The 16,105-nt window shown below is 45.2% G+C and overlaps 1 protein-coding gene across 1 annotated transcript; it reads left to right on the top strand.

Annotated features, from left to right (window-relative positions):
• Window positions 1-1,044: 1,044 nt before the first annotated feature.
• Window positions 1,045-14,117, top strand: CRABP1 (cellular retinoic acid binding protein 1). Its single transcript, XM_017816743.1, has 4 exons — window positions 1,045-1,280; window positions 1,682-1,860; window positions 4,483-4,596; window positions 13,789-14,117. Exons 1-4 carry the CDS (start codon window positions 1,211-1,213, stop codon window positions 13,837-13,839), a joined length of 414 nt encoding a protein of 137 aa, XP_017672232.1. The 5' UTR covers window positions 1,045-1,210; the 3' UTR covers window positions 13,840-14,117.
• The last annotated feature ends 1,988 nt before the right edge of the window (window positions 14,118-16,105 follow it).

Genomic DNA, 16,105 nt, shown 5'->3' with positions numbered 1-16,105 from the left:
TCAGGTAACCTATGTGTTCGTTTTACAGAGAGAGTCCAAAAAGGGTTGTGAATATACTGTGAAGGTGGCTCAGCAAAGGTTTTCCTATAATTTAAACACATCTGGCTCTGTTCTGATTGGGAAATCACGGACTTCTGGATGATTTGAGTACTTCCTTATGCACAACAGCAGCAGAAAACCTCCATGTGCCTTAACCTGTTAAATTCTGTTCCCCTTAATCATGTGGATAAATCAGCTGCAATAAGGAACTTTAATGTAGCATCTTTGACCTGAAACTAAGGGATTCAAAGCAAAGATGGTGGAAATGGTCCTGGAAAGCCTGAGAGGCACAGAGCAGCACTCAAATCTGCAGCACACTGGTGTTAATTTAAGTCAGTGTGAAATAGCTTCATGTGTTTCTCCATAAAAGCTTGTGACCACCATGGGCACTGTTCTTTCTGATGCCATAGGAACAACTTCCAGCTCCACACCTGTATCCACCTGCTGCCAAAAGCACCACAGAGCAGTGAGGGACTGTGTGGCTGTGGCTGGGGAATTTCTTGTCTATCTCTTTGTCCTTCACCCTTCTCTAAGGGGCAGACTCGGCTTAGGGGCAGTGACAGGTTCCTTACAACAATCTCCTGCCCTGGGAAGGGCTGTGCTCCCTGGCACCCCTGTGGCCCGGTGGCTGTACCCAGTGCTGGCCAGGCTGGCAGGCGTGCAGCCCGCCGGGATGTGTGAGTGTGGGAGCTCGGGAGCTCGCTGTCATGGATTGCTGTGCTTCGGCCGGGCCCTGGTGGGATCGACCCGCTGAGAGCCTGGAGAGGCTGCACCTGGTTGGATTGCCCGCTGCCTTCCCTGCCTGCCTCTGGGGCCTTTCATCAAGTCCTCGGCGTCCCCCATTTGTGGGACAGGTGACAGCCGGGCTCTCCTGCTTGGGCAGCCCCAGGAGGCTCCCGGGGGGCTGCAAGGCAGGCGGGCAGGGAGTGATGGATGGAGAGGGCAGCAAGGATGGATGGATGGAGGGAGGGAGGGAGGGATGGATGGCCGTGTCTGGGAGGGGGCCGGCTGTCTGTCGGCGTGGTGCCGGCCCGGGGGAAGGGGTGGGGGTCGGGTGGGTGTGCCCCGCTCCCGCAGCCGCCGCCGCGGTCCGCCCCGCTCACAAGGTGCCTGAGCCGGAGAACGAGCAGCAGCGCCGCGTCCCCGCCGCCTCCGCAGCGCCCGCCCCGCCATGCCCAACTTCGCCGGCACTTGGAAGATGAGGAGCAGCGAGAATTTCGACGAGCTGCTGAAGGCGCTGGGTGAGGCTCGGGGAGCCGGGAGCGGGCTGTGCCCCGCGGGAGGGCGGGGGGGCACCGCGGCCGCGCTCCGCTCCCTCCGGGCGGGCACCCGGCTCAGGGCAGGCTCCGCCGGAGCGGGGGTGGCTCAGCCCTGCCCGAGGAGGGGCGGCCGAGGCACGGCGTGTCCCCGCCTCACCTGCGGGGCTGCCCCGGGAGCCGCTGGTCCGGCGCTGTGCCCGGGCATCCCCCCGACACCCGCGGTCCGTGCGGAGCCGCCGCAGCTCCCGGCCCGCGGCACTGCCGGGGAGTCTGCGCCGAGCCCCGACCCGAGCCCCGCTCCTCGATCCGCCCGATGCGGGGCGAGGTCAGCCCGGGGCACGGCCGGAGGCGTCAAGCTGTGCTTTCCTCCCCGCTCTGCCCAGGTGTCAACGCCATGCTCAGGAAAGTGGCGGTGGCAGCCGCCTCCAAACCCCACGTGGAGATCCGCCAGGACGGCGACCAGTTCTACATCAAAACTTCCACCACTGTCCGCACCACCGAGATCAACTTCAAAATCGGGGAGAGCTTTGAGGAGGAGACGGTGGATGGACGAAAGTGCAGGGTAGGAGGAGAGCTGGGGTATGGGGGTGTGTGTGTGTTTTACCAAGTTCTTTTTAGATGGGACAAACACATCTGCTGCTGGTGTCCCCAGGCAGTGGCATTGCTGCCCTCCATCCTCTTCTTGCCAGAAAGCACTCTTTGGGGGTTCTTGGTGGTCACCACTACTCTTGTCCCTCTTGCCAGACAAAACTGAAATCTGAAGGCAACAGAGCATGACAAAAAAGAGCACTCCCAAAAGCAGAGTTCAGATACTTATTTGCCAGCTCCTTGGCTGGCAGAGTTTTGTCCGGCTGTTTTTGCTTCCCTCTCCCCTGGAGACTTAGGCTGCAGGGAAAGCTCTCCCCAACCTCTGTCCCTGACAGAAACATTGGAAATGGTGGAGCGAGAGAGACCTCAAGAGTCAGGATTTGGTGCACAAACCTGACATAACTTTTGTCCTAGATTGAATCGGAGGAGTTCACAAGCAGGACCACAGACTGTTTGTAGTTTGGGGCTGAAATCCTCTTTCATGCCCCTGTAAGTGCATATGTCCAATTTGCTGAGCAGAGTGTAAGACAGACTTTCAGGTGGTGTTATACCAGCCATAGTTACACCATCTCCTTGAGCAGAAGGGAATTGGAGGACACTCACTGGAGTGTTTTGGGCTTAATTCTGTGTGACAGACCTTTGTAAGCACTTGTGTGGCCATGGAGGGAGATTTCAGGCAGCAGCATCTGACACCAGGTTCTCGCTGATGTAGGTACCTGGGATCTGAGGTACTGGGGACCTGGGCTGTGGTCACAGCTGTCTTTTGAAAAGAGTTATCAAAGGCATGGGTTAGTCGTGCTTTCCTTGGGCACTTTACTCTCACACTTATAAAAGAAGTACATATAAAACTCTTATAAAAGAAGTACAAATAAAGAGCATCAGAATGTAGTCCCAAATGAGGACCCAGTTTTAAAAGTATCCAGTGATGGTGGAATAATCTACTTTCCAAAATATGATCTCTCCTAATTCTCGGGCCAGCTTCTGAGACCCTTTGCACCATTAAAAATTCAGAACGTACTGTCTTCGGTGCAATTGCCGTGAACTTAAATTTATGAAAAAGCAAAGGAGATTCTGGGAGTCAGTGAACGTTTAAAACATCCACTTGATCTCTGGGATGAGTTATTGTATATTTAACAGTTTGTTCAGGAAATGTTGCTGGCTTTGTTAATTTATCTTGTTTGGCAAAAGTAGTATTTTAGTGTCTTCATGCATAATGCAGATACAATAAAAGTGACCCGCTTTCTAGAGAAGGATTTATTGCTGCAGATGGAAAAACAATAATTATGGCTGTAAGCTATGAAAGTTGGAAAAACCTGAAAGAAATGTGTTTTGTGAAGTAGTAAATTTTTTCCATGTGTTGTGGAATTATTTATAGTCCACTCTCAGGAATAAGTTGTACTGCTGTGTGTATATAACCAAGATGGGGCCACGGAGCAAAGGCTGACAGAGAATAAAATAATACTCCAGAATGTAATTTGCAATATCTGGCAAAACTGCTGACTGGTGATAGATTTTGATATACTTTATGGGGTGGAGGGTTTTGTTCTGCCAACTAACTTGATCCATTGTTCATATAGACAAAGAGGGAGACATATGTAGTTGTACTGCAAGGCAAAGCTTCTACAACTGCTGCTTGAGAATGGCTTGTTGGCTTATAAAACCTATTGTTCTGAAAAATATTTATAAAGTAAGCAGCTAATCTTAAATCAAAGTAGAGGGGGTTTTCCCTTTGAATGTCTGGGAAGTGTTAACTTGAATTTAGGCATATATATGCACCCACTCACGTGTGTATAAATATATATGTATATAACCACAGACTAATGAATGTCTCCCCCGTGTAGTTATAAAGTGATTACTTGCACATTCATTACAGGGCATCCTCCTGCACAGCTGTTCCATTGCACTGTGCAATGATAGTTCAGTGCTAGAATGAAAAGCAAAAGACTTGCCTGTTTGTGAAAGTTAAACAAAATCCTATAGTTTTTGGGTTTTTTTCCTATTTTTCAGTGATTTCATAGTCATCATTGAAATGCTTTGAAAAATGCCCAGACCCACAACCTTAAAATGTAATGTCACAAACACCCGAACTCTTAACCAAGTTTCTTTGATTTGTTTGTGATTCATTCTAGTTTGTTTTATATACAGCTAACTTGGCACAGTGCCATATAGCAGGAAAGATTGTAGGTGACAAATATATGACCACAGTGTGATATATAGGACTGTCTGTGCTTTGACTCTAAGGGGACTCTAGTGATAAATAACATGTCAGATCAAACCACACGTGTACAGAGATGCTTGGGAACACAGACACAACATTGTCACCTTCCTAAATTACACTTTTCAGCAACAAGGGTTTTATGGAAACTGAGTGGCTTCACCCTGCAAAGACACATTTACAGTTACCTTGTTATTAATACAGACCTCTTTCCAAGGTGCCCCTTCACACCTTAACTCTGATGTCACGGCTTTCCTTTATCTATCTGCGTGTTGCTCCTTTAGTGAGCAATTATTCTCACTGCTGCTCATTGTTGTGTCTCTGTCTTGTGCTGCTGGGGAATATAATTAATGTATTTCCTAATGGTTTTCTTGCCTGCAGAGTTTGGCCACTTGGGAGAATGAAAACAAGATCTATTGCAAACAAACTCTTATTGAGGGAGATGGCCCCAAAACATACTGGACTCGAGAATTAGCTAATGATGAGCTGATTTTGGTAAGAACTTTGAACCCACTCAATACATGCAACCATATTAACAGGGGTTTTTGTTACCACATAGTATGACTTATTATTTTTCCTTACTTAAGTCCATCTGGAATACTACCATTTTCATAATCTTCTACCCATACAATTAATAAATCACTCCTTTTCCTTTCTTTCTATTTTTTTTTAAGAACAAATGGAGGTATATGCATGTTCTGACTTGCATTTTATTGTTATAACTTTTACCATACTTTTACTGGTACAATAATCACAAGTGGGCCACTTCTACTCTGTAAATGCACACTACCAAAGAATTTGCTTGGCTTATTGCAGATTTTCTCTGGTGAAAGTGAGATAAAGGCATTTGACCTCATTTCTGGAGAATCTTCTTTTTTAGGCATGTGCATAACATTTTGCTTCTTATCCACAGTCACGTGGCGTACAGAGGGAGAGATGTACATGTTGTTAGCATGCTCTAATCTCTCCTCTTTATGGAAAACATGTAATTTCCTTCCCCAGTTCCCTGATTATCTCTGAATCGGGTTCAGAACTGCCTTCATGAGTTTCTCAGAAATACACAGGTTTGCACATTTGCTCTCAGCCCAAATCCCCCCTTGTGTGTGACTCCCCTCTGGCAGAGGGTACTGGGGGCGTTTGAGCGGCACCTCTGCAGCTGCCTCCTCGTTTAGATTATCCTTGTTTCTGTCAGAGTGGAGTTCTCTGCACTGCACCTTTCCTCAGCAGTCACTCCCCATCAGTTTAGCAGTACCCAGCACCGAGGGAAGACGCTGCAGCACAGTTCAGCTCGAGTTCAGAATCATTTTCTTGCACATGTTCTTACCGGTGCACTCCAGATAAATAGTTGATTGGACTGTTACGCCTCATCAGCCTGGACGTGGAAGACAAGGCTGCTGGAGTGAGGGTAAGGAAACATCAAAGCAGGGTGGTTTTATTCCAAACTATCACACTGACTAAACCTCTGCACTTTAGAAAACAAACAGCCTCCCCGGTGTTTCTCTAAAGCAGTTGGAGTTCTGGTTTTGAGATTGCATCTGAAACAAAAACAAGACCCAAACCTAACCGTGTATAAATGAAAAGCTTTTAAGCTGTTAATATTTTTCCAGACATCTTGGAACTGTTCACCCACCCCTTAGGAGGAGGTGTCTGCTGTTAGTGAAATCACACTGCTTTCTCCTGAATGAATACTCCAATGCTGGAGCGTTTCTTTTGACTCAACCACTGGAATTCTTTATATTATCAGAACACTTCAGGAGGCAAAGCACTTTGATCCCTGCTTTGCATCTTTGTATGTAATGCAGTGCACAAAATATATTCTCAACTAGAATTTTTCCAGCTTTCTAACAATACATTTCTGTAGTTGATTATTTAAGCAACAGGCTAATGAGGCAGCTGTTAAACGAAGTGAACTGCTCCGAGCAAAGCAGGAAAGGCAGTCAGAACACAACTGCCTCCTGCAATCAGCAACGGGAACTTACCCTGCTGGGGAACAATAATGAAGTTGGATAAGAAACCAGAGTGATTCCAAGATTATAAAGCCATCTAAGCTTTTTTTCTTGTTTAATACAGTCTGTTGAACTTTTCTGAATTAATTCTTCTTTACCAATTAGGATATAAATTAGAAAAACTTGCTGCTTCTTAAAATGTTTCCATTTATAGCATCTCACAGCTTTTGCTAAGTTGGTTTACTGGTTCATTTCCTTGACATTCCAATCTGTGTATGTGTAGATTCAACTCCCAGTCTTTACATATTGTGTATAAAAGAACCTAAATAATAGGCCTAACATTTTATATTGCAAATGCTTCTTTTAACACCCCTGATCAAGCCACCTCTTGGAAGAATTTTCTGATTGTTAAGCTAAACCATTGGAAGACCTTGAGCTCCTCAATGTAAAGGAATCTTTCATTGAATCATTCTTTGAGTGCTTCTTTAAGCCCCTCCAGTGTATCACTTTCCTTTCTAAACTGTGAAAACCAGAATGGCACTGACTGTTTTGGTAGCAATCTAGCACCTGAAGTAGTGATGACTTCATCTCACTACTCTTCTGTAAAATTATTCTGATTCATGTGCAGAGACTTTGTTAACTCTTCTCTGGGAACTCTCTATCCCAAGCAATTTTCCTGGTTTCTGATTCCCCAGAGTGATCCCCTTCCCCTCTCTGGCAAGCTGGGACTGTGTTCTTTGGTTGCAATGTATCATTTTACCGTGGCCATTATGACAATATAGTGTTTGTTTCCAAGTGACCCAGATCATTCTCTCTGTTTTTTACTACTCACTATGATATGCAGTTCCATTCTCCTACCTCTTTTTTGGGGCACAGTGGCCTCTTTTTCTTTTTATTCACTACTTTGACAATAACTGGTCCTCAGGACAAGTATTTTCAAGCCCTCATGGCATTTGATGGGACTGAATGTACAGATCTTTGCAATACATGGATTAACACGTTCCAAATCTCCTGACACCCTAAAGCTCAGCAGTGAGGTGTTTCTGGGAGTCAGGTGGTGAGTGTGAGGTCTCTGCTCCTCTGGAGAACCTGAGATGGCCAAAATTAACCCTTCCAGGAGGCAGCAAAGGGTTCTACTGCTTGGAGGGAGATGGAAGAGGGTAGGCTACATTTTCTTGTCTGTGGTCCTTAATTTTAAACCCCTAGAATATTCCCTCCAGACTTGGGCTTTAACAGCTAAACTACCTGAAGGGATTGGCTGAGGTGTGCTCCTCAGCTATGAAAGGGAACAAAGTGGGAATAGGAGCTCTTAATGAGAAGACCCTTTTGATCTCTTGCCTCTCCGCCGCTTGGGTTTTTGGGTGTTTGGGTTTTTCATCACTCCAGCAAACAAAGATTCAATTTAGATTATTTTGTCTTGCTTGGAAATCTTCCTTGGTTCTGAGTCTGTAAACCCCCACTTACATCTTGCTTCTTCCAATCTAAGAGCACAGTGAGAGGGAGAAATCTTTCGTTGTCTTCTCCTTCCTTTCTTCTTCCATTCTCCCAACTTCATTAGGGATCTTTAGGACCTGAAATTCTTCTTCAGTTCTTCTTCTCATTCAGTTTTTCTGCCCATATCACTTCAAATATTTAACAATTCCCATCTTCACATTTCTCAAACCTCTCTGCTTATCTAAGAAATGTTTTCCTTTACTCTTTCTGATGGGCTTCAGTAAGTCTTTGCTTCTGTTTTTCTGTCCAGAGAAATCTTTCCAGAAGTCTTGAGACTCCTTCTTAGCTGTTACATACGTTTGCAGAAGAAATCAAGAAAATTCCTACCCCTTTCGGAAGAAGTTGCAAGAAATAATCTAAACTGTGTTAGACAAATTGAAAAAAGGCTTGGGGTAGCAGGCAGGGGGTAAGGAATTAGTTTTACCCTGTTAATCCTGGCTGCATAAATGTTGGAGGTTTGCCACATCATTTTGATCTGATGTGCTGCATTGCTTAGGGGATCCATTTGATTATGACATTTTCCTAGTGGAAGGAGGTATTTTTCTCTCCGACACAACATGTTAAATAAAATGCATTTATTATCACGTGTAATAAAACAACCAAATCAGTGTCGAATTGCCATGACTACCACAGAGCTAAAATAGAAACCATACTACTGTAAAATTATCAAGGTTTCTTGCATCCTGGCAGAAGAATTCCTGATGTTCTTCAGAGATATTCCCTTGAGCAATATGATGGCTTTCCATGCCACATTGTGTCCTCTGGTACACACATGCTGGAAACACACTATTTATTTGGCAAAAGTTTTCTTTACCTTCAGGTACCAGTTGCCTTTAGTTGTCCTCAGCTCCTTGCAGCTTGGAGAATGGAATTGCTCTTATCAGGAGATAAATAATAGTTGGCTCATACAATGGCAGGTGTAGGTCTAAAGTCCTCTTAGAAAAAGAGTCTTTTCAGTGGAGTAAGGGAAGAAGGATCAAGTTCTGCTTTATAAAAAAGGTGGTCTGAATGTCTCAGAACATTGCAACTACTTTTATCAGAACAGTTTATTCTAATCTCATCTGATGCACTTGCTGGGACTTCAGTGCTGCAGTTTTAGAACAACTGAACAATATAGATAAAAAATGCATGAAATGTGCAAGCAAGGGAGGATGAAAAGGATATTTCCCCATCAAAGTCCACGTTTATTTGTCTTGACACTATATTGTATTGTGCTTTAGGACTGTAATGCACACAGAGAGTCAGAACATCTGTATTTACAAGTCCAGATTCACAAACTATACTTGGATTAGCATTTGAGCAATCAAGATCAGAAAATAACACAAAAATATATATTTCCTTTCCTTGTTTGAAAATTATGACCCGGGATTAAGTGCCTTTTCTTCCCTTCATTATACTCTATAACATTTTTGCTGTTGCTGTGTGTTTTTGTCAGGGACATTAATGAGCTATCAATCACTTGTGTAAGTCAGAAGAACAAAAGGTCTGCTCTTTACCAAGTTAAAGGATGCTGCTTACAAATATTAGCTATTCAAATGAGACACATTTCTATTCAAACTTCAGCTGCACTGCTGCTTTCAGGGCTGCTCGAGCCTCCATAGATTTAAGTTTAATCTGGAACACACAAACATTTTAAAGTGGATGTGAAGAGGGGCTTTAAAAACAGCCTCTGAGCACATTTTACACAGTTCACGTATCACACAGGGGTTCTCAGAATCAATTATGGCAAGGGTCAAAGATCAGAACATTAGGGGGGTTTCAAGCATGCTTTCTGTTCTGCATTCCCTCCCCAGAAAAACCAGGCCCTGGTTGATTAAAACTGGTGAACTGCGGAGCCTTGATGAGCGAGTGAACATTTTCCAAATGACATTGCTGGCTTTTAAAGTCCGACCTGGCGGCTGAGAAGGGTCGGTGCAGATTTGGAAACGCGCTTTGCAGCCGAACGCCTGAGCCTTGTATCGAACCGTGTTAAACTACCCCCGAGTTTAACTTCCCTACGGCATTTGGAGAGTGATCCTAAATAAAATCGGTTGTCAAAAGGAGGGTCTACTCCTACTGAGCTCGGTGTGAGGGGCTGCTGCTGACCTTATTAAAGCAGTCCCGATGCAAGTTCAGGAGCCTGTAATGATGCAGGCGTGTGTGTTGCATGGGCCTAATGCTTTAATTTACTCTTTGCCATGAGCAGATTTACAAGGGGGCTTAGGGAGCTACAACCCCTGCTCTCCCCTGCAGCCTGGTCTGGGTCACACCCCCGACAAAGGAAGAAGCCACAGCCATTTCCATCTCGGAGGCACCCGATCCTGAACGGAGCCTCTTATAATATCACTGGCAGCTGAGATGTTCTGTTACTGGTTTTCAAGACTATTACTGGGAGGTACCATTGTCTCATGTTCTTCCCTCTGTCATTCATCTGCTGCACGGCCCTGAGGCATCTGTGTAATACAGCAGTGCCCAAACACACATAGTGACATTGAGGCCCCTTGGGGAATGGCCTGGCTGTGCGTGGTCCTGTCCACTGATATCCTGAGGAGAGTGAGGGGGAGCTCATAGGGTTGATATCCAAGTTTCAAAGTGAGGGCTGCACATTCTGGGACTGCAGATCCACAATGATCAAACCTCTTTCCTAAAACATTATGGGGGTCAGGAGGAGAAAGGAAATATGCAATGTGCCTTTGTTGTGAAGATCTGTAGCTTTATTCTGGGGAACATGGAGGCCTGCATGTGGACAAACCCTTTACTGAGCATTCATTTAAATAATATCTTCTTTTCCCCATCAGTTTGCTGATACCCACTTTTGTAAGCCTCTGCATTTTGGTCAATTATGAGCAGATAAAGGGATTTTTGCATACACTGGCAGAAGGGATCTTTCTCAGGTGATTGTTTCAATGACACTCTTCCTAATTATACCGTGTGTTCCCTTTATCACAAAGGCTCCTCAGCAAATGTTTATAAAGAAGGCCTTCAAAAAGCAGATTTACTCCTACCAAAATATATTACTGCCCTGTAATTCTCTTTTAATCTCTCATGATGTCAGTGGTCATCAGATTTTGAGTGAACTGAGAGAGGTCAATTTATTGGATTATCCCCCTGCGCAGGGCTTTGTTTGCAGTGTGCTTTTGGACTCTTAGCTACAGATTATGACAAGCCAAGTGAAGAAAACAATTCTGCAATTTGCAGTCACTGCACATTTAAAATCCTATTTTAGATTTAGATAGAAGTCTTGCCTTGGAGCGTTTTGCAAGCGGATGAGAAGGTGGTGTTTGAAAATCCTGCATCTTCTCATCAGATCTGAATTGCAGTTTGGTGTCATTGCTCTTTTTTTAATTGCTCTGATGTAACTTCACGACCAAATAGCCAGGATTGCTTGGTCTCCTTCTTTTTGTTAGGAAGTTCTGCTGCTTTAAGTCCTGGAAATCATTAAAGTCGGTTTGTTCTGCTAGGGACTATCACTTCTTTCGAATCTAGAATTAGAACCACAAACACTAAACTCTTTATCCTACCTCTGAACACAAGGATTTAAGTGTGAAGGACAGAGGAGTAACAGCCTTTTGATTTGGATCCTCCCCTGACCTTGGGCCCAGCTGTACATTCGATGTTTCTGTGAGTAACCACAAGAAAAGGAATGCAGCAAGTCTGAACACATTCCTCTTTTCTTTCTTTAGTAACACTGAGTGGAGTTCATCAACAATGATAATAAATTACAATAAGATAGGGAAACACCTTTTATGTACGTCCACATTTAAACCATGTGCATAACTGTGACAATAAAGCCCTTTATTTATGTGATTCAATTAGGTTATTAGTCATCTGGATGAGTATAAGGTGTAAAATCTAAGTGCCAAAAATGCAGCTTATTCCCGAAACAGATCAGAGGCCACATAACCTAAGCTGGGTCTTCAGGGAAATGGTAGCTGATGTTTTGAGAAGTGCCCAGGGACTCCATGGTACTCCAGTGTAATTGTAATTGGTCTTTGCATGACTTTTATTTTTTTACAATCTACATTTGGAGACATGATTGTGTTAAATTTTAGTGATTTTCCAAACAGTGAGACCGGTGTGTTGCAGAGAATGACAATCCTTGCGTGTAGCAACTGATTCACTATGGATTTGGGCTCCCTGGGTGTGTCCATGTTTCCTGCACTTGATTTTTATCCAAATGCAGCCTGACTTTTTCCGAAGTCCAGAAGTCCATCTGGAGCTGGATGCTGGAAGTACAAAAGGAAGGTCCAATGCACCGTGTCACGGGCGTGCCAAGCTGGGACTGAGAGCACAGCAGCCCGTCTGCCTGTGCCTGGACTCACCCACGCTGAGCTTGCCCAGACAGTTACTCTTTCTTTTTGCTTCCTCCACAAAGTTTTGTCTTTATTTCCACACTCCCTCCTGTGAGTCTTGCAAGGAGGCTGCCAGTCAGTCTCGGCTGCTGTCTCAGGAGCAAGCTCTGCCCTGCTCCCAGTCTCAGAAGTGGACACTGGAATTTCAGACCCTGGGACCTCCAGTGGCTCCCTTGCAGTATGGAGCACATCTCCTTCAACCTGCTCCTCCCTGCAGTGTTCCCTCTCCATCCAGCTGCTGGCCTGTTCTGAGAACAACTGCTGCTGCACAGGTTTAGGGGAAGGAGTTTCTCTCTTAACTCCCCTGAAAGAACAGACCTGAATTGTCTGGGGAGGCACAGGAGTCTTGGCTGCTGCAGCCTTTCTCATTAGCACTGGCTGCTGTGGCACCCCCTCACATCACAAGATGTGGCTGCAGAGCTGTGCAGCTCCAACTGTCAGGCTGGGGCCCTGCCAGCTCTGGGGGAACACTACACAGGGGCTGGTTTACCACTGTTCAGGACTTGTTGAGGGAGCAGCAGGGGACCCAAACTTCACTGTGCTTAGCAGTGCCTGACTGTGCCACAGAAAAACAGCCACTGTCACAGGGACCTTACAGTCCCCAAAGACAACCTCAAGGCTTGGATGGTCTTGGCTCTGACTTCCTTTCTCTGGAAAGCTCCTGCTGAAGTAATTTTGCCTTTGTGTATAATTTGGAAATGTTAAAGGAAGCCATAGTGAGGGTATTTGCAGCTGGTGCTGGGGACAATAGAGAACTATCCACATCCTTTAATGTTCATTTTCAGACATTTTCATGTATAAGCTAAAAATGTATATAAACATTTATATGATACTGATGTGCATAAAACTAAAGCCTATATCCCCAAAATACTAACAGAGTTGTCTCCTCAATAATGTGAACAAAACATAAGCCAGAGTCAGTTTTAAAGCCAAGTCCTTTCAAAGAAGAGTTGGCCAAAACAGGTGTAGAAAGCATTAAAACAAATAGTCCAGCTGAATTTTCATAACACACTGGGGTAGGTCTTAATTTATAGTCTTCAGTGAGCCCTTGGCAGTTACTGCAGCCAAACATCCACCTCACAGCTTGTTAGTGCTGAGCTCAGAACTGTCTGTTGGTGCAGCTGAACACGAAGTTTTTTGCAGTCACTCTTTCCTTGCTCTTGCACCCATTATTTCCTTCACGTTTAATTGCTTGGATTTTAGCCTGCCAGACCTGCAATTCCAGACAGACACTTTGGGATTCAGGTGGCTTTCTCAGACAGCTGCCACAATCACTGTCCTGCCTGCAGATCCTGATAATCTGTGTGGCCCTACAGATCCTCCTCATCCCTAACAAACCCCCTGGCCAAGGTCACAGCGCCCTGAGAGAAGGTTGTGACTGACACTGAGGGTTTGGTGTCCTAGGATGGGGTGGCAGCAGCCTGCAGCAGCACCGTGTTTACAAGTCATAGGTGTACATTCTCCTGCTCTTCATCATCCCTCCCCTCACTCCATTTGAACTGCTCGGATTTGTATCTGGGAATATCAAAGGATACCTTCGGAGCTCGCTGTCTGAATTCCACCCTCAGCAGTTCTAGTTCAAAGTACTGCGACTGTTTCTAAATATAACAACAGCACATTCCAAATTCTCTTTCTTTTCTCATGTTTATTTATAAATGCGTGCCAAGAAACTATAGAAAAAGGGAATTTATGCATCATTTATCATTCTGACAAAATTCATCGCGCCTCAGAAAAAGGGTCACTTAGATTGCATTCCTCTTCCAAAATGACTTCTTTCTTTACTCCCATCTGTCAAAAGACATAAGAAAATGTATTTCTGCTGTAGAACTAGCTACTATAGTAAAAATAACATTTCAAAATGGTGTTAAATGTTTGCTGGTTCCATCTCTTCTGATTGATTTCTATTTCTTTTCCAGACCTTTGGTGCTGATGATGTTGTGTGCACGAGAATTTATGTAAGAGAGTAAAAACATCCATTTACTTGTCATCTGGGATGAAGTGGAGAGCTGTGAAACCCCCCAGTGTAACGAGTATCTGTGTGTGCTGTTCCCAATGCGGTGTTGTATGTGACCACGTGTGTTCTATCTGAACCCAGAGCCTCTGTTAAGTGTGTTTTGCTTTCATTTTTCAGTGCAGACACTGTTCCTTCCCACTTTTATGCCATTGTTTTCCGTGTCTGCTTTGTATTTTGTAGTTGTCACTTGCTATGGTTTCCTCAGTTATTAAACTTATTGGGCATAACTCACAGGTGTTTTGGGGTGTTTTTAATTGAAAACCCAGCAGTGCTTTGGACAGGACTGAAACACTTCCTCCCCTCTGCTGAAGTGAGTGTGGAGTTTCCCTGCTGTTGGCAGGTACAGGGAACACTTCCCAGGGCAACACGAAGGGATGGAGAAAAGGGAGTGTCAAGGCCTTTGGCAGAGCTGCAGGCTGCTCTCCCAAACCCAGAGCTCTGCTGTGTTCCTTCTTTCTGTCCTCTCTCCTTGGGAGGGTTGTTGAGTAACAACTCCTGTATCCTGTGATTCAGCTGAACCAGACAAGACAAGGCGAGATCTTTACCCTCTTCCCTGCTGTGTCTCTGAGGAATGCCCAGACTTTCCCTGTTGAGACATGCACTATCCAAGAGCAAACCCCAGCTACATCTACAGGACAAATAACAGTGTGATCATGACTAATACTTATTGTCAGCACAGCCAGGCACCTCAGGCCTGATCAGAGAACCAGAAGAATCTGACAGACGTTACTTGTTTGGGCCATAAAAAAAAATAAAGCTGAGGAAAGCTGCTTTTGTCCTGCCTTCTCACCTGGGACAGAGAGAATTTCCCACAGCTCCACTCCCCCTCTGTGCTACAACTCTCACTCCTGGTGATTCAACATTTTGTTCTTTGAGCAACTAAGTATTTCACAAACCAGGGCCATAGTTCAAGAAACACCGAATTTAATGTATTTATTCTGGCTTAGAGTTCTGACTGCAGCACTATCAAGTATTAGTTTCGAGCTGAACAGACATTCCACTAATAAACCAGAAAATCTTTTGTTCTTCAGCCTTGGAAGTACCTGGAGATTGAGACTAGGAGCACTGCTTATTTAAGTGCAGTATCCAACCTTATCTGACTAGCTTTCTGCTTTGCAAGAACGATTTATCTGCTTCATGTCACGCAATCACACAAGGTTTTTGAGAGGTTCAGTGTTAGCAGAGTATGTGCCCTGTTCACTGGATTGTGCTCGATATTCAGAACAGGAAAACAGGCCCAAATCTTGATCATCTTGGGACATCCCTGGGAAGCAAATTACTGTGTCTCTTCCTCACTCTCATAGCAGTGCAGAGGGATCCCCTTGGATAGGGCTGTGCAGGAATCAGCCAGCTGTTCTACATGTTGCAGGATGAGCTACAGAAGCACAAGAGGAGACAAACACACGATGTTTTCGGTCTCCTCTGCTCTGACAGGTCGTGCTTGCTTTCCCTGCCATTGGCACTCAGGATACCATATTACAGCTGGAAAGAGGATTCTTTACTTCCACACTCTGTTGTTAAGCCAAATCCTGTGTCCAGGACCTTGGTTCCATTGGTACCAATTAACACAGTGCATATTAGCTCACACCGAGACGAGGGCTGAAACTGGTTCATTGTGGTTTGGATGCAGCTGAAGCGGCCCCCCAGTAAGAATGAAACCAGGAAGGGGGATGACAACGATCTATCTTTATTTTCTATCTTCTTTTAAGATCCAAATTAAAATAGCTGGGTGTTTTGTTCCAGACAAATTCCACTTCAGGAGTATGTGGGCCTACTTGTGCAATCAGCTGTGCCAAAGGGACCCCAGTGAAAAGTGCCAGGCTTTGAGCTAGCTCAGAGCTTCTCAGGGGTGCAGACAAGACTGTCTTGCCACATGAAGGCTGAGCAGTAAATAGCACTGTGTTGCAGGACGTGTTGGCACACGTCACATCCCAGAGCACCAGGAGCCCACCAACACCACAGAGGGCTTTGCCTCCACCTCCCAGAAGGTGGGTGGTGGGTGGTGGGGCTGGTACAAGCTGATGAGGCAAGGAATAGAGGCAAAGGCAGTAAGCAACAGGGCTGGTTTGCCATTCCAGGAGACCGTGGAACTCCTGGCAATCACCTTTTCTACCTGTGCCTAGAACAGCCCCAGTGCACTGTTTGTGAGGGTTCAGCAGGGCACTGGTATGAACTCACACTGTCTAAAGCGTGTGCATTATCTTCAGTATTGTGGCAGC

The sequence above is a fragment of the Lepidothrix coronata genome, unplaced genomic scaffold, assembly GCF_001604755.1.
Source record: "Lepidothrix coronata isolate B3197 unplaced genomic scaffold, Lepidothrix_coronata-1.0 Scaffold58, whole genome shotgun sequence".
Lineage (NCBI taxonomy): Eukaryota > Metazoa > Chordata > Aves > Passeriformes > Pipridae > Lepidothrix > Lepidothrix coronata.
The sequence above is the reverse complement of the archived record's forward strand: the minus strand, read 5'-3'. Positions and strand labels throughout refer to the sequence as shown.